The sequence below is a fragment of the Zophobas morio genome, unplaced genomic scaffold (assembly GCF_036711695.1).
Source record: "Zophobas morio isolate AGI-343-1 ecotype UQ-CSIRO unplaced genomic scaffold, CSIRO_AGI_Zmor_V1 ptg000007l, whole genome shotgun sequence".
Classification (NCBI taxonomy): Eukaryota; Metazoa; Arthropoda; class Insecta; order Coleoptera; family Tenebrionidae; genus Zophobas; species Zophobas morio.
The window spans coordinates 11,875,921-11,902,569 of NW_026972112.1; the positions used below are offsets into that span (position 1 = coordinate 11,875,921).

The 26,649-nt window shown below is 32.4% G+C and overlaps 1 protein-coding gene and 1 long non-coding RNA gene across 2 annotated transcripts; one reads left to right on the plus strand and one right to left on the minus strand.

Annotated features, from left to right (window-relative positions):
* The first annotated feature begins 730 nt into the window (after nt 1-730).
* On the plus strand, nt 731-26,219 carry LOC135124121 (homeobox protein GBX-2-like). The gene is made up of 2 exons (XM_064048988.1): nt 731-1,138; nt 25,496-26,219. The coding sequence occupies exons 1-2, from the start codon at nt 889-891 to the stop codon at nt 25,969-25,971; spliced, it is 726 nt and encodes a 241-aa protein (XP_063905058.1). The 5' UTR covers nt 731-888; the 3' UTR covers nt 25,972-26,219.
* Nucleotides 18,489-19,059, minus strand: LOC135124120 (uncharacterized). Its single transcript, XR_010279762.1, has 3 exons — nt 18,897-19,059; nt 18,725-18,838; nt 18,489-18,668 (listed from the first exon to the last, which is right to left on the minus strand). It is a non-coding gene; the product is annotated as an uncharacterized LOC135124120 (long non-coding RNA).
* Nucleotides 26,220-26,649: the final 430 nt, after the last annotated feature.

Sequence of the window (26,649 nt, forward strand, 5' to 3'; positions counted from 1 at the left end):
ATTCTAAGTATTATAAGTAGTATAAAAAAATAAATAAGTAGACATTTATAATTTTTCAAACAATAAAAAATTAGTACCGTACGATTAGAATGCGACATATCATTTATCTTACATACTGTTATATTATTTTTTAATTTAATTTATAATGTAATCAAATAAGAAATACTTAGAAGTATACAGTATACGTAATATCGAATAATAATTTCCTGTTACGTCGTATTTCTTAAATTCTTGACATTATAAATAATATGAAACTATACTTATCTGTAGATTTATATTTTAGAGTTTATAAACTTATACTATTCAGATACAAATATTTTAAGAGGTTAACATCAGGCTATGAATCATGTGTAATATTTCTTTAATAAGTTTGTTTTACATTTACTTGTAATTCTAAATTAAGCTCAAAGAAATAAATAACTCGTCTTTTGCAACCTTTCCCTCATTAGCGTTCTATGCAAATCGTCCTAAATGCGCTTAAAAACAAAACCGGTTTCGAAGCGTCGCTAAATTGGAGCACGTAACAATAAATTTCTTTAACTCGAGTAATTAATATTGCTATCAGATTTACTAGTAACATTGATTGAGCAAACGCGATTGGTCGCACTAGAACCAACAGACTAACTAGGGAGGAGTTTAAAACAAGAATACGCCCAAAGCATCTCTTCACCCCGAGCAGAAGTTGAGAAAGTCGCAGTAGTTTTAACGTTCAGTATCGTTGCGTCTTTTTATACGAAAGCAGTGACGTTCTAAATTGGTTAATTATCCGGTTGTAAATTACTATCAAATTAACCCGACAGCAATTTACGTCAAGTTAACAATATCCGTAGTGTAATATGATACTATAAATTTAAAAATCTACGTAGTATTACTGATACTGATTTAAAAATGGAACTACCATCTAGTGAAACGATTATTAAACCTGTAACAACAATTAGTGAAACTTTGACTAAACCTGTGCCTAAACCGTTTTCTATCGAGGCTTTAATGAGTGACAGTGGGCCTAAAAGAAGTACGAATATTGCTTGGAATTTAGCGCTACCGCAACATTATCAGTTGAACAATAGAGACACAGACTCCGATGGAAGTTTGGACATGGATCTTGCTCAAGACTTATCTAGAAGAAGCCAAAAAGAAGGTTCGTAAACAAAGAAAGGCCACTCATTTTCAAAAATCTATAAACAACAAATTGTGTTTTTTTTAAAGTAATTAGGTACATATTATTTTATTTTAGTTGCTAATAGAATTTCATTAATTAGAAAAGATTTTCATACTTACTTTCATAATTTTTATTTCTATTTTTCTTATTGATGCAAACAATCATGCCATTTCACCCTTTAATGCCATACCATAAATTTAATTAGAACAACAATTTTTACAATATGACATTACGAGTCTGTTTGTAAGGCGAGTTTGAACTTTGTTTTACTAACGTCGTTTGGTTGTTGTGAACTAATTTGCCACATCAGTTTCGCAGTTTAATTAAATAGTTTATAGCAGTTGAATTCAGGTTTGAATTTACGTCATTGGTTCAAAAATCTGTCCATTAATTATAAATCTTAAGGTTTATCATTATTTTGCATTTAAAATTAACATTTTTTTTGTTTATCTACCGAAAACAATAATTAATATAAATTTTGTGTCAATTACAGTAAAAGTAAAGTAAGTAGATACAGTAAATTTATTTAATTATATTTATGTTTCTTGAATATAGTTGTGTAGCTGTAGAATATTCATAAAATATAAAGTAAATTAAAACAAAAAATTTTGAATGCAATTTGACAAACTGATTGTTATTAACATTACTTATAGCGACTGACAATATAATTTGGACCATAACAAGTAACTATTCTGAAACTGTTTGGGACATTAGAATTTTTAGTGTTTATTTTTTTTAAACAAAGTTTCTTCGTAATTTGTTTATTTTGACTTCCAAGCACTAGACAAAGCATGTTGTCGTCAATATATTTATATGTTTGTATTTATAAAAAATATTTTTTAATAGTTTGGATCAACACACTAAAACAATGTTAGCATCATACCAAAAATTTTAAACAAATATATCTAGCTTCTTAAATAAATTTATATAATACTATTAACAAAAATTTCAGGAAAAGTGAATGAACCGGTTTTGGTTTAATCAACTAGATGTAAATAAATTTCTTCATTCTTTGGTTTTTTAAGACATCCTTTATAAACAAAAAACAAATAACATTGCATTCTTAGACATTTTTTAATAAATAATTTGACAGACGTCCTGAAATCGTTGCATCAGTGCTAGTGTTATGCTGAAATTTTTGAAACTATAAAATTTGATTTAAATAATTTTATTTTTTACAACTCATAGGCGTATCGCTAAAGAGACGCAAATATTATTTAACTCCAGGCAAAGACCTACATTATAATGCAAATTTTGAGTGAGATTTAATCTACTTAACAAAATTTTAACATGACGTCTTCAAATTTTTTGTAGGAATGAACAGACAAATTTTGATTAATGTTTTACCATCAGTGATATTCTTGAAGTACACTGAAGTTTTACAATAATCAATCCAGTAGTTACGGAGATTTTATGTTCAATACAATCGTTAGTAAGCAACAGATTATAGACAGACGATAATGAGAGGCAGATTTTCGCATTCTATAAATTTTGAAAAAAACGAAAAATTAACAGTGTGTCAAAAGGATTTTATAATAATAATTGCTTACCAAGTACAAAATACAATAAGTATATCTGCTTCAAAAAGGGATATCCTCAAATTAAACAGACCTACACCAAAGACGAACAAAAAGTTGTTTTAAATCTGGGAACGTATTTCTACTTAACTTTTGTCGGCAAAGAATAATTGACTAGAATATCCGGAAAAAAGTGTCGTTTCCTGTCTTACGCAAACAGTGCGTATATTAACAAAGGAAGCGCATCTTTTATTGCATTACTAGACTGAAAAAGAACGAATGTTATGCATGTGAATAGCTTCACGACGTAACATGTACCTACTGTGCATGTGCACTGTAGAACCAGTGTATTTGTCCTCGCTCTCAGATATATTTTTTTATTTTACAGACAACAGATTCAATCCCAAAAGGAGAAAAAGTCGCACATTTATCAGTTTTATCTCGAAGATTTCGAAGGGTGAAACATGTTAAAAAAAAATAAAATTCGCAAAATGAAATTTTGTAATTTTTCGAAAAAGCTAGATATGTTTTATTGTACTTCAGGGGCGAGGGAAGTTCTGTCGAAATAAACTTCGACCAATTTTTTTTTTAGTTTTCCATTGAATTAATCTACTTATAGGTTAGATACGTGCTTATCTGGTTATACAGCTTCCTTTTTTTACACGGATACGTGTTCGTTTCAGTTTTTAATGCCATGTGGTTTTTCGTTTTTTCTCATCGATTATTATTAATATGGGCCGTTAAAATTTCTACTAGTTAGGTACTTATCTGCATCCCAATTCTACGTTTTAATTATTAGTACCTTACTGAGATGTCAAAGGGGTCCGTCGTGTACCTTCGTTCCAAGATAAAGTTTCGTTTTATGAAGGTTATTTTTTTCATGGTGACTGGAGTGCGAAAAGTTAAAAATACCTACATATTATTAAACCGCAGATAAAGGAACATGTTATTACAATATATATAAATTTCAAGCTAGATTTAATTCTGAAAATTTTGAAATCATGCCAAATTTTTGGTGGTAAATCTTAAAGCACATTTAAAATTTCAGAGTAACTAGTCCAGTAATTTCGGACATTATTTATTTATATTTAATAACATCTTTGATACACATAAATAGAAGATACAACAGAAAAGGCAAAAATACGAGATTAAACATTCGTCACAGTACCCATATTACAATATTTCCTTGGTCTATGTCTGGGAATTAAAAATATATCTTCAGATTTCCTTATAGGGTGGCAGACTTCGTATACAAATGTCGCTGACAATGAACTTTATTAATGTCTGTAATTATAGTCGTGACTTTAATATAAATTTAGTATCACTTTTAGCAGGTATTTCCTGCAACCTTAATAGTTGTGTTTCACTTATTTTGTCAAATTGTTAATCATCGTAATAGGTTCTTGTACCAAATTGTAACGGATGTCAAGATCTACATGCACTGATTCATGGAAACTAAAAATTTCCAAGGGCGATTAGAACAGGTTCAGTAATCAAAATAAAACCAAATTTTGAAACCTAGTTATCAGTGTTTAAACTTCACTACTTCATCAACAACAAATTTCGAATTAGCTTACAGAAACTGTACATGAGTTTATGGGACGGCGAAAGAAAACCAAAATCATTCTTGGGTCCAAAAGAGTTAAATATCTTTAATAGTCAGAGGGCAGAACAAAATAAAGCGACCGCTGATGGTAATTCAAGTTTTTCAGAATTCTCTCTGTACGTTATAAGAATCCAAGGATTACGTGGTTTTATTTCAACGAATACCTACTTCACACCAATCTTAAAGGTTATTCTCAACGACTAATCAGATGTTTATAAATTTACTCTAAAACTGCGAAAAAGTACTCAGGATCGTCAACATATTTCTACAGTTTTTGACCAATCCCACAAAACATTAGAACCATGTAAACAAGAAAATCATCAGTTGAATATCTGCCTACCATTATCTGGTTCTTAAACTCACTTTCTCACCTGTTTCATCATTCTCAGTTTTATAGTACCTATTATTTATAGCGAAATGCTAAATGCTTACATTCTAAGGTTATTAAGTTTTATAGAAATGTTTGTGTGAATATGCAAACTACGATCTAATACCATTATAATAAAATTGGCTGACCACTGATATTATTGACTATAAGTTTTATCCGCGTGATTTTGTGAAGTATAATAATGATAATGTTACGTATTTGTGCTAATACAAAAGTGCTAACACCCGTTGTTAAGTTTGATGGATTATGAATAAGAGCAGCGGACAGTCGTTTTTATAGTTTTATTAAATAAATAACAAGTGTGTTCTAGAGCGAGTATGATATTATGACCGTTAGGTCCAGAGATTGAATATAAAGACTATGTTAACCGCTTAAGGAGTGCTTGAAGAGTCAATGATGAATAGTGAATGAATGTTCCCTGTATTCGAAGGTGGTGGTGGCCCTGGCTCCCACCCTTACGGGTGGAGAGGGGTGAAACAGGTCCCCGCTAGAGGCACTAACATACCCCCCACCTTGAAACAATTACACTGTTTTAATACCAAAATAATAGAATGTTAGAGTGGTAACATGATATCGTAATGATCAATTCGAATCAGAATACATGAGTAAGATTTACTACAATTAACATTGTATAGAATGGATTCACAGTGATTATACAATATGGGCAATAAACTAAGAATAGCGATTTACAACACTTGCCCACATACAATAAGAATGAATTACTTATACATGGAATACACCTGAAAGAGAGATTTACAACTCTTTATCAGGTACAATACGAGTGGAAAAACTTTATTTACAATAGTGTGTAGATAACCAAAACCCGTATTAGTAAATGGAAATGCCGTTTCCGAATTGGCGCACTTTATGATGCAATTTCGACACTGCACAAACACTACGCGAACAAGATCGTCTTTGCCCCGATGCACTTGCACTATTCGTTGTAATCGCCACCGCAACGGGAGCCGGTTGTCTTCTTTGATCGGTAGTACCAGCGCTCCAGTGCCGGGAACGTTTCTTGAGAGGGTTTGCCACCTGGATCTCCCCTGCAGCGCTTCCAGAAATGTTGGAGGCAGGATTCACTCAATTGCCAACGGGAAAGGATGTTGACAGGAATAGTAGTGTATTCCTTTTCTACTGGAGTTGTCAATGGATGGCCAACAAGACAATGGCCCGGAGTCAGTGCGGCTGAATTAGTAACGTCGATGGAAAGCGGCGTCACAGGGTGCGAATTCAGGACAGCTTCAATCCTGACCAAAAGCGCATACATCATCTCGTACGTTAGATGGTTGTATCCGATAATGCGCTGGCTGTGAGTTTTTACGGATTTAATCCACGCTACCCACAAACCACCAAAATTGGGCCCACGCGGAGGAATTAAACTCCATTTGATATTTTCTGGTTTTAGCTTATTCTGAAATTCTTTCCCTAATAGCAATTCGCTTAGCTTGCGCTTAGTACCTACGAAATTTGTGATGTCGTGACTAATGAATGCTGCATATAAGAACGATTCTTTTTCTTTATTTGTTCCACTCTATCGTTGGGCGTTAAACTTAAAAAATTTGTACAATTGAATATGTTGTGCATTTGGGAACATATAAAAGACGGGATTGATTGATTATTGCTTACTTGTACCTTGTTTGTGTTTGATTTTAATGATTTACCCAAATATTTGGTTTTGGATTCACATTGTTTACCGGTATCCAATAATGAGCTACAATCTTTCAAATTATCTGTAGGATTTTTTATTGGAACCAACGCGGTGTCTGATTTTGGATTGGATGTGCTATCTATCTTAGTTTGGGACATGCCCACAGAGTTGCAAGAATTATTATCAGGATGATTTTTCGGTTTGTTGGATATTGAATTTGATAATAATTTGTGAGAATTCGGTATTAACTTATGCGTTTCTGAAATAATGACTTTTTTGTTATCGATAGTTTTATACTTAATGAATAGTGCAGGGGTAAACCGCACCTTAACCGGAGCATTGGTAGTCTTATGAAGTTTAATGGGTTCTCCATTTAGCATGTTGTCCACTTTTATGGGTTTTAGATTTTCACAACGTTTTTCGAGATGAGCATTGTTAGTATTTACGTTAAACGAATTCGGGAAAGGAAGATGATACAACAAATCGGCTTTTTTGATTAGAGCAGTATATAATTCCGATATTTCACGGATATAACTTTGCACGGGTCCGAGATTATAAACTGCGGGTTTGTTAGATTCTTTGCTACTCGTGTCATCTAAAAATACCACGATTTCCGATTTATGTTCAACTATAAGATTTTGTACGTTAGATTGTACCCGTTTCAAATCTTCCAACCTGCATCTTAACTCGCCTATTTTTTGGTGGTTTGTGACTTCCGAGATGAACTCCGCATGTGAATGTATATCATTAACAAGAACGGTAAATTTCCAGAGAGATTTGTTATTCGACATCGTCAGTACGAGAATAATGCACTACGCAAAATGGACAAAACTAAAGCCTACCTGAGTTTCTAGATGAATGACCCTCGATGATTTGCACTGCACTCGCGGCCGTTACCGATTTTTGAATACTTGATGAATTAGGTGGAATGTTGAATTCCAAGCGATGATGATTTTTCGAACTACACTTATCACTTATCACTGTTACTGATTTTCTGTCGCTGATCCGGCTCGAAGGACCATGTTAAGTTTGATGGATTATGAATAAGAGCAGCGGACAGTCGTTTTTATAGTTTTATTAAATAAATAACAAGTGTGTTCTAGAGCGAGTATGATATTATGACCGTTAGGTCCAGAGATTGAATATAAAGACTATGTTAACCGCTTAAAGAGTGCTTGAAGAGTCAATGATGAATAGTGAATGAATGTTCCCTGTATTCGAAGGTGGTGGTGGCCCTGGCTCCCACCCTTACGGGTGGAGAGGGGTGAAACAGGTCCCCGCTAGAGGCACTAACACCCGTCAACAATAATTATCATCATTTAAGTAATTGTGAAAGGTATAGTATGCTTTATCGAGAAGAAATAATTTTACAGCAGTTTTAAATTGTTTCAAATTACGATATTTTATCTGATTCGGCAGCTTATTATAGAATTTAACCACCAATTGGTAACACTATAGCGCGACTCCTGGTCAAACGATGTACCCATGTAAGTCGTGGATATTTCGTAATGTAGAAGATTGTGTTGCACCACGCAGGGAATAGTCATTTAAATGTTGCTTTACATAGATTAAGAATGTGAAGATGCAGCAACAAGGTAATGTAACGCAATCGTTGATAAGCTAGACTGCACATGGTTCTAACTGTACGATGTTGCATTTTAAAAAGTCTACTCCATACTAAAATGCTATGTGTTAATTTAGAATGAATGTGTGCATAATATAGAGACAGAAGAACAACATCAACAAGTAAATATGTTAGACAACATTCTTTTTCTTCTAGTGTGTGTTGTAGTTTAATAACGTTATAATCTGATGTTGAAAAAGTAGCATCATCTGCGTATAAGACTAGTTCATCATCTGAAAAAGTACTGTGAGTGTCGTTAACATAGATGAGGAAAAGGTCATCTAGAATAATTTGAAACGATAATTGGTGTCTTACAAAGTGGTTTAACTGCTTCAGTAACCAAATCACTTGTGGTTCACTAGGTCAGTGGCGAAACTAGCATGAAATTCTAGGGTGGGCCAAAGGTTTTTCATTTTCATACCTTGTCAACGTCGCTGGAAGTAATATAAGTTCTGATTTGAACAAATCCAAATTACTCTGATAAAAAGTGGATAAAGGGTTAACGCGTCAAAATTTAAAAATAAAGTATTGCTAGGGTGCAAAACTGCAACAGTATCAATAATGCGTCTCGTTTGGCCAAACGATTTTCGACTTCAGACATTATGAGATCGATAGTGGGGAAAAATATATGGATCCTAAAGTCATCTTTTGAATTTAATTGTATATCTTGTATGGTTTGGTCAACAATATTTTTACTTTTTTGGAATTTTTCTTCTAGATTTTTTCCTTGTTTCTACATTGCTTGCTAAGTCTGTGTTATTTTCTTGACACATTTTTTCTGTTTCGGCACATATTTAAGAAAATTCAGAGAAGTCCTCTTCTCTCCTTTTTTTAAAGTGTCAATTAATGAACACACAGGGCTATTAGCTCGGCCTCGGAAGAAGTTTGCTTTAAAATCATTTTGTACAATATCTGGAAAATTTCATTTAAAATTTTTGGACTTGTATATTTTGCTGTTTTGATATTTTCCTCGCCAGAAATTTTCTTTTTAACAAGGTCGTTATATTTTGAAAGAAAATTTAATAATTCCAAAAAAATCCCTTTGTTAGCGCTAGTTTCATTTTCGCGATGCCCACGTTGACCTATTCCTTGAGTTCTGTTTTCTTTAACCAATGCCAAATGGGCTTCATTTACTAAGCCATACTCTACTTACATTTGAAGATTTTGACTTGCTTCATGTCTTTTAAAACCTGCCTCTTTTTCCAAAGCTCGTTTCCAGTTTTTAAAACCTATTCACAAACACGGAATTATCATCATTACGCACAGAAAAATATCTGCAACAAAAACAAAATGCCGAATCGGTTAAAGCACTATACTCCAGTCCAACCACGGCCAAAGTGTATGTACCACTCGTCTTTAAATTATCGGAAACGAATTTTCATTCATCAGATGGTCCCGGTGCCTTGAGAGACGTAGAATGGTAAAGGTGTTGGTAATGTTAGTTCTGATACATCGATTTCGTCTTCAGATTTCAAATCATCTTTTTCCTCCCCATCATCGATTTCCACATCACTCAAAAGAGATACGTCCGCTTCAACTTCATGCCGTTCCTTATCCTCATCTTTAATCTATATTTCCTGTAGTACAGCTTTTGAAGTTGAAGGCCCCCGCTTCGCGGTTCTGAATCTCGAAAGAAACTGATTTTTAAATCCAAAACAATGTGGGTGCACGTGTGCAATTTTTTCTTAAAAATAATAAAAATAAGCCATCTTGACTATTCAACCACTGCATTTGTTTAGACTAGTTTATAATAAGCTGTGTGTCGCCGTCTCCATAACATGTCAGTTCGATAATTTTATGGTCGCTATTAAGTTTCCCGAGTGTGAAAACCTCATTTAAGGTCACCGCTTCATTTGCAGGAAGTAAAAAAAATATTTCCGCGATTTTATTACAAAACAAGTTAAAAATTTACATCAGTGTTCCTAGAAAAATTGGAGTGGACACCAGGGTGGGCCTCAAAGTTTTTAATTGGGCCATGGCTCACCCAAGCCAAGGATCGACCCTTGAGGAACACCAAAAGGGATTTCAAGATTAGTTGAATGATTGTTCTCTAGTGCCACTGACTGACATCTGCCTGATAAATAAGATGTTGGCAAATTCAATTCAGATCCGACAATGTTGTATGATACCAGTTTACGTATTAGCAATTCAACAGGCAAACAGTCAAATGCTTTCGACAAGTCACAAAACAAAGCACCCATCATATACATAGGTACTCATATTATTTTTCAAAGCATAATTAATTTTTGAAACGAGATGAGAGGCAACAAGTAATGTAGATTTGTTTTTCCTAAATCCAGCTGTGTTTTACAATAAAGATTACTTATTTCGAGATAGTGTGTCAATTGAACTTGACGGCCCTTTTCAAAGATTTTACTTAATATGGGAGTTATAGAAATGAGTTTATAATTATTAAGTAGTTTCGAATCACCTTGTTGAGGATAGGAATTACTTTCGACTTTTTTAGAACTGACGGATAAATAAATACCAAGTTTGAATGTACCTGCTGATTAAAAAGACTAGAATAATAAGATTTTTAATACTTTTAATACTTTTTGAGTTTAAGCCATATATAAATAAATGTTTTACCAAGGCCCAAATAGGAAGAATTGTGTCTCAACATATGGCCGCCCCGGTACGACGCCTATGGGCCGTCGAGAACTTTCAGATCTGTCGTCAATGACATCGAACGAAGCGGCGTTCGCTAGAGAAAAACCTATACGTGAAAGTCGCGAACGGCAATTCGGAAAGATCCCGAGCGCCGCACATCTAGAACAAGTATGGGTTTAAATAGAGGCCACCTTTGGAAACGAGGGATTATTCAGTTGATTCAGTCAGCGAGAAGTCCAGTGAACGAATTCAGTTGCGCCGGAATTATTTTGTACATAGCCCCTGTGTAATCATAATCAGTCGTATAAATTCGAGTTATTAAGATTTTATTTACCCATTGAACGTAACAATATTATATTATCCCCACTATTGCTGGTTCATTGTCAAACCCGGTATATAACTTATAGGTGCATTCCGAATGTTTTGTGATTCCATCGTTTTTAAGTTCATCAGTTTGTCGTGTCCTAGAGACTGCTTGATAAGAAAACACCTTATGTTCAGGAGTTTCATTTTCGTAAACACATTTGCATGTACTTTCAGAAGTTACACTTATGTTTAGTACGAGATTCTATCCACTCATGGTGGTAGAACTAGTTGGGGAAAATTTCCTTTACGGCTATGGTCACATTACTAAGATCGTTTCTGTGCTCTTTTCATTAGGTACCTTCGACATGTTTAAACTCTGTCATTCTTGTAGACAGTCATGTACTCTTTGGATGTTTCTAATGGACATTTTTTGGAATGAGCAGAGTTGGCTCCGTACTTACAAAGATTCTCACAGAGCCTTGTCTGGCCAGAGAGTCAGCTTTTTCGTTTCCTTTGTGACCGATATAGGATCCAGTAAAGCATAACTTTTTTGCGCGCAGTTAAATCTTGTATTCCATTCTCATTCGAGCTTTGATGTATGTCTGCTAGATTGTAAAACCCCCAGCGAAGCTTGGCAGTTTTCCAATATGTAGATTCACCTAATGTGACTGGATCTTGCATGTGTAGCAATTGAATCAAGAATATATCTCTATCCTTCCTATTTTCCGCCTATTTTGGCAACTGATATTTTTTGTTGCCATTATGGTGATTCTGTCATTTTAAGCTGTCATCTGTCATGCTGTTGACATGCCGATTTGTCGATGACAGTATAGGAGTCTGTCGACACCACATTCTAATAATCTCAAATTATAAACTAGCATTTTTTATAGTTTTGACTTGTATCAAGAATACGGCAAAGAAATTACTAATACTCTCTATATTATTACGTAGGTTAAGTTTCTCTAAAAAACAATAATAAGTATATTTGCCCAATGATAGCGAGACATTGCTAATTAGTCAAAAAGGTTTTGTCAGCAGACCAGATTTTCATTTTTTAATCCCACCAGACTATGACATCGAATCATCGACCTTATCAGCCTGGTGTACGAGTATATGGCCAATACACACATACAGCTAACTACAAACTTTTTAGTTTATTGGGTATTTTTTTCAAAATGTTAGCTTTCTGTACAAAAGATATATTTATCTAGACAACTTTAGATACCTGGAAAAAACAATTCGTGATTAATCGTTTAACCCTAGACATTTAGTTTAACTCTGTCTTCACTTGATTGTTTTATTACTAACTCTTATATCTTGGACAAGTTGTGGCATATCAGACCTTCTATTCAAAAGCTATTTCATCTATGTACATTTAAAATGCCACAGGAATCTTGTTATTTCTCCTTTCTATTAATGATGTTATTATTAGTGTTCCTGCTAAAAACTTCTGATCACTAATGATCTAAAATTAGGTTTGGAAGTTAACTGTACAGAAAACTAAATGAATCGTCGATACAACGACAATCGATAGCATGATGAAAATGTTAATTCAGTTTTCTTGTAACAGCGTTTAAAAAATAATTTACGATTACAATTGCTACCATTTTTCATTCTCAGATAGTATTTTTGTTGGAGTATCAATATTTCTTGCAAATCTAAACAGCGTTGCCACACTTTTTGAATCTTCCGACGAATTATCGAAAACTTATTCGTTACCTCTATTAATTGTCCATTTTTGTTGTACGTATTCTAACCATGTACTGTTATTGTGTTGCATGTGTTTTCATTAGTATGTTCATTACACAAATTTGAAGTAGGTATATTTGATAAGTTTCAACTTGCAAATTGATTTGGTAGAAATGTAAAAAGGCACTTTTTAATGATTTACTAAACATGTAATTTGTGGTAGTACCTATTTTTAGTTAATAGTTTTTGAGATGTAATTGTACCTCTCTAAACGCATCACTGTAAGACGAAGGTACCTGTTTAGTACTGAAAATGTACCTATTGAATACATGCAGACATAACAGAGTAAGTTTACTGCAGTGTACAATATGTGCATTGAAATTTGAATATTTTCCCAATTACAACCAATAGTTAAAAAGTATATTGACACATTTTATGCATATTTTATTTTATCACTGTTTGGTATAACAATATATGAAATGCCATTAACTTGATTATTTGGTGTCATTATTAGTTAATGTAGAAAGAAATTGTAAATTCATGAAACATTGCAGACAGTGCCATTAAATTTACCGCCACGTAAAATGTCCTGCACTTTAGGTCAATAACTTTTTAAAATAATTCGCATAACAAAATGCAAAGCAACGCAAAAGCAAAATGTAACACGCCAAAATATGGTGAAATTTTGTACGTGTATTGAAAAAAATCGTGTAATGACATGACTCCACCCAAAACGTTTCTTGGTCACTGCTTCCGATAAATCGTAAAATTCTAACTTAATGAATCATAACAGAACTAAAAACGTACATTTTTCTGCTATCAAAACTATTAGTTGTATCCTGATTTTGTAAAAATATTCATTACAACAAAAGTTTGCAACATATGCTGTAAAATACCTGACAGTCTTTCTAAGGTATCTTAATATCGAAGATTATAATTTAAAATCATGTCGGGACATTTCCAAGTAAAGCTAACAAGAGTCATTAACATAATGAATCATTTTAGTAAGCATGCCTGAGTTAGTGTATTGCTATAACGGCGAATGCTAAATTGATAATAACTTATTCGCTGCGGTGAATCGAGATGCATAAACGCGTAGTTCTTCAAATGACCATTCAAAATGCAGGATGTATCGTTCATCGGGTACTAAGAATTGGTTCCTTTATAATTTCACGTTTACAACGTTGTTATTTTTGTATTATACAAAATGCATGCTCTGAATTGAATGTCGGATAAAATTTAACTCTACACAAACAATTAATATTAATCAGGACTATTCCAATGCAGAACATAGACTGATTTAATGGAAAAAACGGTTAGAAACCTTTACTATTTTTTCTCGATGCTGTGAGAAATATAGTGACTCAAATATACTTAGTACCTAGTAGTTAGCTGAATTGTTTCCTACCTTACAACCATCAAAATAACATTCTGAATGTTGAAAACAACAAATCTATAACGTGTTTTTAAAAACTTAGGAAAACATTTACTAGCGTTCCCGGAATTTAAACAAGATTTAATTAAGTGCTGCTTTTATAGTTTACACTTTCTATAATTCGTTCTAAGGAAAAGTATATTATTGCAGCACGAATTATAACGTACATTATACCTAATTAGTTTTCAGTATAGATGTATTTTTTGAAATGACGCCATCAACTTCCCTGAGGGGATGAATAACTGCGTTTTACTTGTTAATTTGTAGTCCCAAATTTTATACCTGTTAGTTCTTTACAAAATAAATATTTCAAAGAAATATTTACGTTATGGAATTTTTAAGCAAATAAAACTAAAACTCTAGAGTGATTTTTAAAAGCGTGTTACCAAATTATAGTTAAGAAAATGCTAGTAGACTTAGGACTTATGATGAAATTTACTCAAAAGTAGTTTGAGTTGATCTTAGCAATTTTTTATACGGGGTAAATAGACACAGTTAAAATCTTATTTTAATTAACTTACTTTTAAAACCAGTTAGCTGTTTGAAAATATTCACTAAACTTTTGGCGTTGTATATATTTTTCTAACATCTCGTTTTTTTTATCTTGTTTAAAAAGTACATCTCCTGCGAAACTTATTTTTTATGAGACTATAATTTATTTACGACTTACCACATTAGAATTGCAGCTTTTTGATCCGAGAGAAGCTTTAATAATTTGGTATGATGAGATTTAGTGTTGGCACTGAACACCTGAAGGAGTCATCAGCATCACATTGCATTTACAAAATATCTAATGCTAATTTTTCGGTCTATGTACCTAATACTTCATCCAAAAATATGGCCCTATCTAATAGCAATTTTCCTTTTCAATTGGTTAATATTCTGTCTACTTCAGTACAAGATTTGTTGTAATTTTAATTTTATATGAGTTATATTAGAACCCTTCTAATCAGTTCTTGTCCTAATTTTTGGGACCATTTTTATCTTTCTTGTTTGTTTGTTTTTTTTGATAATAAAATGAATAACGAGTAATATTTTTGAAACTTATCATGAGACTTTGGATAAATGTAATTATTTTATTATTAATTTATTGAAAGTATTTGGACGAATATTAAGAATTAACCCTCTTAATGCCAGTGGAACGCTAACACAAAACCTCGTCACACGTCGATAAAACATTCCCTTGAATTTAAGCGCTGTAGTTCTAATGTGGTAAATGGTAAAACTAGAAAGTGTCATCAAAAATAACTTCAGTTTGTAATATTTACGATCTTGAATATTGTAGACCGATTTCCAAAAAAAAAAAAAATAAATAAAGAGACCAGAAACTACACAAAGTCAAAAGTAATACCGGTCCAAAGAAAATTCTCTAACTTCCATTTGTGTGATTACTGGTTTCTCAGTAATTACTAATTACTTATACACGAAGTTTTGCAAGTATTGAGCTGGAACGAGAAACTAAAAAAAAATATATAGATATGTGAAATATAGGACTATTCATTAATATTGAGCAGCCTAGATATTTAAATGTTAATCATTAGCGTGTTTGCGCAAAACATTTTCTTATACATTTTTTCTTATGCTTACACTTATCCCTATAACTATGTCTTATAATTATAACACTCACAATCGTTACTTCTTATATTGACAATAGTAGAATTTTTCTACAATGTCAGTCAGTGTCATTTAGAACTTTAATTAGTTATGTCGCAACTGAAAAAGAAACGATTTCGATTCTCAGAGAGGGAACGTATAAAATGTTTGAATGCATTATTCGACCTTCTTTGCGAGACTGAATTTACAAACGAAGAAGATGTGTGGAAAAAACTTCATGCAGTCGTAAGTGAAGACGAAAGAGAGCGCTTTCAGAACTGTAGCTTCAAATTATTAAAAGATCATATGTTGGAACAAGTAATAAAATTTAGAAAATTTGATGCCGACGAAGCTACAGAAAGTGGGAAAGAACGGATACAGACTGAGTGGGGCGACGCTGTTAGAAAACTTCTGACTGTCTGGTCGCAATATGAAGATGTGGCACAAATTGACATAGAAAATAAAAAAAATGAACGGGGTAAAAAAAGATGCAGTGACCAAAAATTCGACGAGGTTATGCCTGCAAAAGCAATTCGCCAAGCTGCTCTGCAAAGTTTGGACAATCCTATTGAAAGTTGTAATAGTGAAGAAATATTAGAAACAGAAGCCACTGACGTGGACAATGAAATATTTTTTCACACTGTTGACGATTTTAATGACACTGATATTGATGGTGAGCGTGGGGGTCGTGAAGGGTTCAACCAAGAATCTAGCAGGGTTTATACAGCAGCAGCACGAAAGACGAGAAATGGAACTAAAGATGGAACAAGTTTTTCATATTTAATTGAAAAAATGAAACGGGAAAGTCAGCTACAACAAGAACAATTAAGATTTAAAGAAAAGCAACATCAAGATAATATGAAAATTCAAATAGAAGAGTTGGAATTCAAAAAAGCTAAGCTTGAGTTCGAACAGAAAAAATGGCAAGAGGAGGAAGAGGGCCGTAAAATAGAAAGACAAAAAAATGCAATTTTAAACAGATTTTTGGAAAACATTTTAACACAAAATTTAAATAATAAAAATCTGACATAATTTTTGAAATAATTACAGCTTTTAAATGTTTATTTAATAATAACATATTAATTAAAGGTAATTGTTTGATTAAAAAGAAATTATTGAAAATATTCCATAATATCTAGTGATTCTATATCGAAGTATCGAGAAGTTGTGCTTCCATAAAAACATGTATGCGCATTCGTTAGTAATGCAGCCACAATATAATACTGACCTATTGGTTGCAGAAAAAGTTTTTGATTTTTTTTAAAATCAACAAACGCAAATTGCGTTGTTATTTTACCAAAACTCCATTCTACGCATTGGCGTATTTTGGACATTTTGGTATTAAACATTTGTTGCTGCTCTGTTAAATTATGATTATAAAATGGTCTCATTAATTGTTGCACTAATGGATACCCTTCGTCACCGTATAAACAAAACTGTGGGCAATGGAGCTTCATTTGCTCTAAGATTTTTGAATTGTTAAGGATAAAAGAGTCATGTCGTCTGCCAGAATACGGAGGACTTAAATGTAAAATGATACCGTTTGGAACGGTGATTGATTGAAATTTCAGACAATGTATTCTTTTATGTCCGCTGTAAACTTCTTTTTGAAATTTTGATGGTCTACAAATTGCCCGGGCAGTACCATCGATAAACCCAATGCAATTTCTTAAAGGAGCACCTTTCTTATGTACGAAGGCAGCCACCTCTGCGAGAAAACCTTGCGTTAACCATATGTTTTTATCAAAATTTAATAATAACTTGGCCCATTTCTTCAATATAAAAGTAACAACAAACTTTAAAATTTTACTGATTGACGAAAAATGTAATCCAAATTCATTTTGCAATCCTTTTAGTCTGTTTGGGTAAGAAAATCGTCTTAAAACGAGACATAATCCTGCAAGACCTATAAATGAAGAGTGTTTAAAAATACGGAATTTCTTCTCGATTGTAGATAATAATAAACCTTCAATGACATGACCATCCGGTGTAACCCATTTTGCAGGCATTTGCAAAGCTTGATGTAATTTAATTATATGTTCTTTTTCAATTCGAAAAAGAAAACGAAAGTTTTCTGGCGGAATGCTATTCATGTTGAATTTAACACACGTATATGAATAACGCTTTTCTGTTAACTCTTTTTGTATTAACTGATGCACTAAGTAGTTCTGTACATCTTCTGTATTGCCAAAAGTAGCCAAAATTTCTAAATTATTCATGGGCAAAATGAATCAATTTGCGTGACAGAAAGTCAGTTCTGCTTGTCAATGTAAGGTTCTAAGCCGTCAGCATAACTGTTACAATTTATATGTAATACTTATACTTATAACTATAATTATAAATTATAATTGTAAGCATAAGGAAAACTTTATAAGAAAAGGTTTTCGCAAACATGCTATTATCTTGTTCAATTCTACAGGCGTATAATTTGTATTTTTGTCATGACAGACTACTGATATTTGTAAAAATTAAAAACCGATTTAAATTAAATATACCATGTATATAAAACCACAAACACACAACTGTGTATAATTGTACGCATTTACATCAACTATGAAATTCTGCCAAAATACTAATTTTATTCACTTTGAAATAACGACTGTGTTGCTTACCGTCCTAGCTTGAATGTTTTTATTGGCACAAGAATGCAATACTAGATAATTACATGATGTTGACTTAGTCAAGCGTCGTTGCAAATTTTGACATTATTTTCTACACAATTTATTCCGAGATCACTAGAAATTTAACTTTGACTTTCGTAAAGCCGCCAAATATTAAAATATAAGCAGCCTAAAATAAAAAACAAAATCAATACGAATAAATACTTAGGGTTCTTCCCCTTACTGAGGGAAGATCAACATTATATGTATTGCGTACGCTATCGATGCAATTCATTTATTATTCACCACCCTAGCAATACATTGTTTACATGAATTGTAATATGACTGTTCTGTTTTTTCACTCCCTCTCATAATTTGTGGCGATTTATGAAGACGCTTTAGCAGATTTTCTCGATTTAAAAATTTTTCTTACACCTCATTTAACTTTTTTTATTTTTCCCCTGTCTCCTTTTTCTTTATGATTGTCCACCTAGTGTTTACATATATGATATTTGATGTTACACCAATGTACGAGTGTATACTTACTGGCGTTAACTAAAAAATCCTAGCTGATGATTTATAATACATATTAAAATAATCCGATAATCTTGAAAAATCTATAGATCCCTGCATTAGAACTAGATATGTACTAAAATATAGCTAAAACATAAAATGTCTGTAAAAAATGGCACCATCAATTTATAGTCGGTAAACTCACCAAATAAAAATGTTTACTGTTGCGGTTCTTCTCCATAAAGTAGTCGTGATCTCATAATTGATAAGATAACGACAAAAAATTAAGTGTAAGCCACGGAAACATTTTTGCATAATAATTTCTTTATGAAGTACCTGGTCAATTTCTTTAGAATTATAAGCATGTACGTACATTTGATTGAAATTCATATACATGCATAGATAAACTTAATTTTTACTGGATCATTCACGTATTGGTTAGATGTCCAACTCATGTGTAGATAAAGCTCAAAACAAGGTTGGATAAATAGGGATTACCAAGACAGAGATAAAGAAATTTGTTATTAGTTTGATGACCGTGAAATTTAGGATGTTTAAGACTGCCGTAAACTTTGATAAAACACTAACCAAAATGTGTATTTTCATAATTATCAAAAATTTTACCTACGGTTCGTTTGCATATTTAAATCCTTCGCATACTGGTTTTCATGAAAAAATAAATTCGTCAAATGAGTTTAACTTTTGTCTTCGAATCTGCGTCAAAAATATTTTTTAAATTTTGATAATGTGCTAACATTGATTAACACTGTTTTCTACTGGTTCTACTTATTTATTATTCTGCTTCCCTACGAGCAAAGTTATTTAGTAAATACCGTAATATCAACGTTGCACGTCATACGATATGTAGGCTTAACGGTAAACCATTTGCTTTACAAGTGAAGGCTTGGGTTTTGTTCTCTATATTTACAATTTTTTGGTGATTCAACAATGGTTTTTGAAATTCGTAATACAATTTAATTGTTTCTGTTAAGAATTGCAGCGCAAATAAGAAAAGCTTCTTTGGTGTGTTTCTTGATCAGTATGATGTCGGATCTGTCGGCCGTAAGTAATTTTCGATCCCAACATAATTTGGCGTATGTGGTTTAAGGGTTAAGGGTAATATGGTAACTTGCATAAAATTTAGATTAGTTTTCAAGGGTTAAGAGGTGTCTCGAATTGTAATAAGAAACAATTTTGAAAACTTCTTAAAAAATATTTCTTCTCGCTCTGCAAACCATCTCTTCATGACTTCTCTTACTTCTTCATTTGAAGAAAGTGTATGTCCTTTCGAACTTCTCATCATTTGAGGAAACGATTAACAATCAGAGGGAGCCAGGGTTCGGAGAATTAGAGGGGATATTCAAGGATTTCGAACTCTAAATCATGAATCGTATTCATTGCAAAATCTCCAATACCCGATTTGTATGCAGGCGGATTCTTTCATAAAAACAGAACACGTTTGGATAATTTATCGCATTTTTTTTTTCAATAATTTTGTCGCGCCAAGTTGTTAATAAAGTCGAATAGTATTCTCCAGTTGTGGAACTGCCTTTATCCAGGTAATCAACACCCGAATCTTCTTAAGCCTTGAAGAATCAGAGTACCTCCATTCCATCGACTGTTGTATCGTCTTTGGGCCTTAGAAATACAGTCCGGTTACATCTTACATCCATGGCAATAAGTTTAAAAAATTAGGATCGTCGTCTATTCGGGTCAACGAAGAAAGGGACATTTCCACTCTTGCTCGCTTTGGATCAGCATTCAAGCATTTAGGACTCAACTTTGCAGATTTTTTATCCAAGTAGGAGAGAATTTTGAGTCCACAGGAAATCTTTAGTTTCCAAAATACATGTTTTATCCCAACTCGAGGATCTGACAAAATCATATTGTGAACTGAATCAAATATTTTCCGTGGCATTCACAGAAATCAGTCTTCGAGATCTCTAGTCATCTTCAACCGAAAATTGACCAATTTTGAAAGAGGCAATCGAACTTTTTACGGTGGTATAGGAACAGCAGGATCGCCATGCGTTTTAAGCATATCTTAGTAAATCTCCTTACCTTTTAACCCTTTTAAAAATAGATTCATCGTAATTCAGTTTTATTGATTTTCACGATTTCGGTAGAAATTCTATTAATTACTATACAGCCATGTGCTTATATTTCGTAGTCAAATTTTACATAACATTTTAAGTATGTTGTTGTGAGTTGATATAGTAATGAAAATTTGTTTTGTGCAATTTAAACAACCTAAACTGAATATTTTTCAAAATACCCTCGTAGATGTGGATTCATTTATAATAAAAATTAGATAAGAGCGTGTATTTTTTGTACTTGAATGTAACTAATCATAAGTATATTCATTTAAAATTTTACGTAACTGTTTTGAAATAGGCAATTATCCAAGGTTTTGTTAACACACCACCACATAAAATTTCATAAATTTTAGTCATAACCGGCCACTAAAAAGGCAAGATAAAAAGGGTATGAAATATAGAGAAGAATACGCATGTCTTGCGTTAAAACTCGAAATACAAAGATTTTTAAATCAATTATTAAGTTACTAAAATAAGGAAAAATCGCATTTTTATTGTCAAGATGTTAAGGTTCAGGATTCAGGACATACTGAAAAAACCCTTGGCACGCTCTTGTATGATTAAAGTTCCTACTTATTTTCACTATGTTACTACGAATAGTTTTGGCACGCTATAGTTAATTTGGAAAGTGAGAGGAGATTTTAAGGATATTACTGTTTCGGAGACCCCTAAAAGTACTATTGAAATTTTTACACCATTTTTGAAAATTGTGTACAGAATCTATTCTTCTGGAAAAGGAAACGGTGGAAGCAACTATAACACAGAATATGTTTTTGGATTATTCGAAAAGTAACACAGGTTTATTTAAATAAAATTTCCCATTTTAAGTGATTATTTTCTTTAATTAAAAGCACAATTAAGCGTTTTCTTTTCCTATTCATATGCTAAATATATTGTTCAACTAATAATTTCAAGTTGATTTTGTCACCACAAACTGAATTTGCGACACAACAACAAATCTACTGCTTATTCAGTAAGTCACAGATTTGCTTTATACCACAACTCGAATGTGGACTATTAGTTAACAATAATATATTTCATTTCATATTATTTAATTGACTAATAAAAAACCACACCATGTCAATAAAAAAAGACGTTAAAACTGGATTTCAAAAACTAGTCACGGTAACAGTTAATAAACCATTTATATAGGGGTAAAGTAAAAAGCCTATACAATACGTCAAATGGTTGCAATAAATGGTTTTCGAGATGTTTTACCCATGATTGCCTTAACGTATATTCTTTTTCTAAAAAGTCAAAGCATTTATATATAGTTATGTTTAATGCGAACAGACAATTGCCAGCCCCCCGTCGGATTAGCCAAATATTCGGAGTACAGAAGTTATCTATACTCCGAACTATATCAATGTCACATACTTGATGGAATAAAAGCCCATAAAATTGAGTTTTATATGGAAATAATATTTTATTTATTAAAGAACAATACATCAACGTAGACATTTTTTTTTTTATTTTTGAAATAATTAACTAGGCTTAAACTGTTTCAATTTAAATATCTCTAAAATTTGGACGCCCAGTTTATCTTTCAATACAAGATATTAAAAAAGAAAAACATAAAAAATATTACAGTAACATTCGATTTACAGAAATCGAATGAAGGTTTACCAATTACAGAGATTTTCGGATTATAAGTAGTAGGTAAGGATTGGCCATACATTACTGTACCAAAAGGTTTGTTGAGTTACCAGGGTTACCTATATATGGTCTAAAAGCTAGCGACCGATTTACTTTGTATATTTTAGTACCTGTATATCTACTGAATAAGAAATGCTCATTCTGGCAACGGATACCTGCCGGAATAAGCAACCCCTATTTCTCAAAGAGGGTAAAAAAATAGTACAATTTATATAAACTAACAGATCTGAAGAAAAAAAAATGTATATATTCTTTTGATATTTGTGTTATATCAACAATATTGAAATTTAAATATAGAGAACGTAAAATAATAGAACCAATAAGACTAAATGCCAGAACAAAATTCCATAACCAAACCCCTGCCAGAGCCGTAAAACATTTTTTTAAATTAGAGGGTTGCTTATTCCGCGTAGCTCCACTAATTTTCCTGAGTACTGAAATAGAGATCTTAAAACTATTACCAAAACTGGAAACATATTTTTTAATACACTTTTAATTTAATAGGAGTACTTTTTTATGTAAGTCATCGACTTTCCAAAAGGGACGAATAAAGAAATTTTCCTAATTTCATTTCGGACCACGGTGTTATGTCACGTAATGAACGCACTAAATCCAAAAACTACAAGAGCTGAAAAAGTGGTGCTACAATGTTTAGCAGATATTTTTCTTTTAATTTTTTAATTATTTAAAAGTCAAAGTTTCAAAGTCACAACAATGAAAAACATCACGAACATGCTAAAGAAATGAATCGGCATTTAATATTTTGCGTATGGTTTTCATTGGTGTGGTCGAAGAGTCAGTTGATCGCAAGATTAAATTTATTGCAAAGCATTGTCTTTTCATAAAATTAAATTTTGTATGTTCTAATTTTTAACTTACAATAAATTTGACATAAAGATACAACATAAACATTGAGTTAAAAACAATTTGTTTGTAGTAAGTTAAGTAATGAAGTTTACAGTTGTGTGAAATTCCAAAATCAAAGTATATACAGTGTGGTCAATGTTGTAACAATTTTTACACATTTTAAGAATTTAGTACTTCATTTTATCTCCATTATTATCGAGAATTACTTATGTTCTTTGTAAACGCCATCATTTTTCGTATGCAGTCCAAACATTTGGTGCCTTATTTACTTGTTACATAAATAATTATTTCTATTTAGGTAGGATAATTATTTTTAGTTCGTGAATTTCGAACATACCTATTTTTGTTAAAATTTCAACAAACATATTAATATACAAATTAAATTACATATTTAAATATGGAAAGGATAGGCAACACAGCGTACATAAGTTTCAACCTATGTATAGTTTCCCCAGTTCTAAGTCGGTTTTATGATTGTACCCCATTGTGTAAAAGTTGGCTTCCTTAACAATAAATTACTACTGCCAGTGATGGAACAGTCATAAAAGGATTTAACCATGCCGTTACCATTATACAGTATATTGGTTAAATCCTTATTTATGACTGGCCCATCACCGGCAGTAGTAACCTATTGTTAAAGAAGTTAACTTTTACACATCCTAAAACTGAATTAGAACTGGGGAAACTATACAAAGAACAACTTTTTCAGTAAGTAAGTAAACAGATGGTCGAAGGTTATTTAGACAAAACTTCCTTCGCTCCTGAAGTACATTACAGCAAATCCAGCTTCTCGAAAAATTGTAACATTTGATTTTGCGAATTTTATTTTTATAATAACCCTTATAAGTAAAAATAAAGATACAAAATTTTGTCATGACATCATTGATATTTTTGCAAGCACACCTAAATCAATTTGGGTAGATGCAGTGTAATACTAATAATAACAGCACAGTATTTCCTAATTTTCGGGTAAAGGGAGTGAGTTATTCTTGATTTAATTCAAAAAATAATTTGCCTCATTCATTAATATATATTTTTTTGTCACACTGTATAGGTAATTCTAAAAACTATGAGTACACCACATGTAAAAAGTCGCAATATTTTGCATTATTCGGAGAGGGTTCATTAGGCAAAATTTTGATGTCGTCATCAATTTTTTGAGAGGGGACAAACGAATAAATTTTGATAAACATTTACCATGATTACGATAACCCTAAAACGTTTGCAAGATTTCAGAGCTTCGGTTTGGAATTTCGAAGTTAAATTGTTGTTATACAATTGTCATTTTTTTCCAAAAATTTTGATGTCCAGGGTAAAAGCTCAACACGGATCATACATCACAAATACAGGAGTACACCTTATTTTCAAAAATTAAAAAAAAATTGTTATTGTAAATTTTATAAACGACGTCATCTCATTGGTGATGGGGATGATTAGGGAAATTTTGGTTAGCGTTTTACCATGTACATGATATTCCTAATATACATACAAAATTTGACAAAAATCAATGTAGTAATTTCGGAGATTATGTGTTTAACAAAAATTGATACAGAGGACAGACAGACAGACACATGACAGACGGAGACGGGAGACCACTGTTTTCGTACTCTAGAAGTCATGAAACGTCGAGAAAACATGAAAATGACAAGTCGCCCGATGGACTCAACTACTGTATCTACTTCCTTAGCTTACGCCTAGGAAGTAAAAATATAATTTAATGCCACAGAAACATCACGAAGTAACCGAATTAAACCACGCATATAAGTATTTAGTGGTTTATTGTCCGTTTAATTAATCATCAGTTCGTCGATGCGAATCGATAAGGCACCATTCAAACCATATATGAACTGAACAGTAACAAGTTAGAAACAATTAAATAATAGAATTTTTAGTCACCAATGATTCAAAATAAGTATATATTGAACACCAGTGCAATTTACACAACGAAAATAATAATTAATCTGCTTTACTAATGACAGGATATATAGTATTTATTTTTTATCGTATAGTCGTCTGATTTATTCGTAGAACCATTTTAAAAATTTGTTGTTAGAGCAGACTGTTGGAACCGTACATTAATTTAAAACGTTCGTCGATATTTAATCACATATCCCAGTTCATCAGTTCATACAGTTCAACTGCGTATTTTTTTGTCTTTTCTTTTAAAATACTTTATTTTTTTCAGGTTCAGATCTGGAGGATGAAACAGAGGAAGCCCAAAACCTTGACAGCTCCTGCGAAGGACCTGGTTCAACGAAAGCTCGTCGCCGCCGTACAGCGTTTACTAGTGAACAACTACTCGAACTCGAGCGAGAATTTCACGCAAAAAAATACCTCTCTTTAACAGAACGCAGTCAAATAGCGTCGGCCTTACGTCTTAGCGAAGTTCAAGTAAAAATTTGGTTCCAAAATCGTAGAGCAAAGTGGAAACGAGTAAAGGCGGGTTTAGGTGCGGGACCTCATCAACCAAAAACAGGCCAACAAAAGAGTAAACTAGTAGTGCCAATCCCCGTTCACGTTAATAGGTTTGCTGTCAGGAGTCAACATCAACAGCTGGAGAGAGCCCTTGGAGATTTAGCTGGGAGAGTTCTGGCTAGTCACGCTGCACTACGAGCTGGCTTAGATTTGCATGGTTATCATCCCTCGGCTCCACCGCATTGAACCGAAAAAATACCTTTTGAATGACATTTGTGATGAATACATATTGTATAGTGACTGCTATGGAGAGCAATACTGAACTGTGAATTATTTTATATGGTGCATATTTTTATTAATAATACATTCACTGTTCAAACTTCAGTCATGTTATAAGAAATAATGTGCAATAGATATAGTTTTAGTAATTCGAGAGATTTCGATTGAAACATCATTTCTTATTAAAACACTGTAAAAATTAAAGATATGTTACTGTAATCATGTAAAACTAGTATTTTCAGTTTTATATTTTCAGCGACATTGTAAAATAAATTATGCATGTTTAAGTATGACCATTTTTATTGACCCGTCCACAATTTCTGTTTTTAATCTTTACGTTTACTATTAGGTACTATTTTTTCTCAAATTTTATTTATTTTTTAACTTGTTATTTTGGTTAATATTTTCTCAAATTTTTATTTATTTTTTGAATTCTTATTTTTGGTTACCTTCAAAAGAGATAAATGAATGTCCGAGGATTTGGAGAACTAACTATCTGATGTCTAATATCATGAGACCAAGTAGTTTCAAAAGAACCACCACAAGGAGTAAGTCCCTTTAAAAGGTAAATTGTTCCAAGAAAATAAGTTAATAAATTTCCACATTTTGCAAAGGTGACGACATTTTCTAAGGTCATGATGACTC

Bases quoted from the DNA above. Each gene is read 5' to 3' on its own strand.
- LOC135124121 (XM_064048988.1), top strand. From the start codon at position 889: ATGGAACTACCATCTAGTGAAACGATTATTAAACCTGTAACAACAATT. The intron at 1,139-25,495 runs GTTCGTAAACAA...TATTTTTTTCAG, and splicing joins TAGAAGAAGCCAAAAAGAAG to GTTCAGATCTGGAGGATGAA.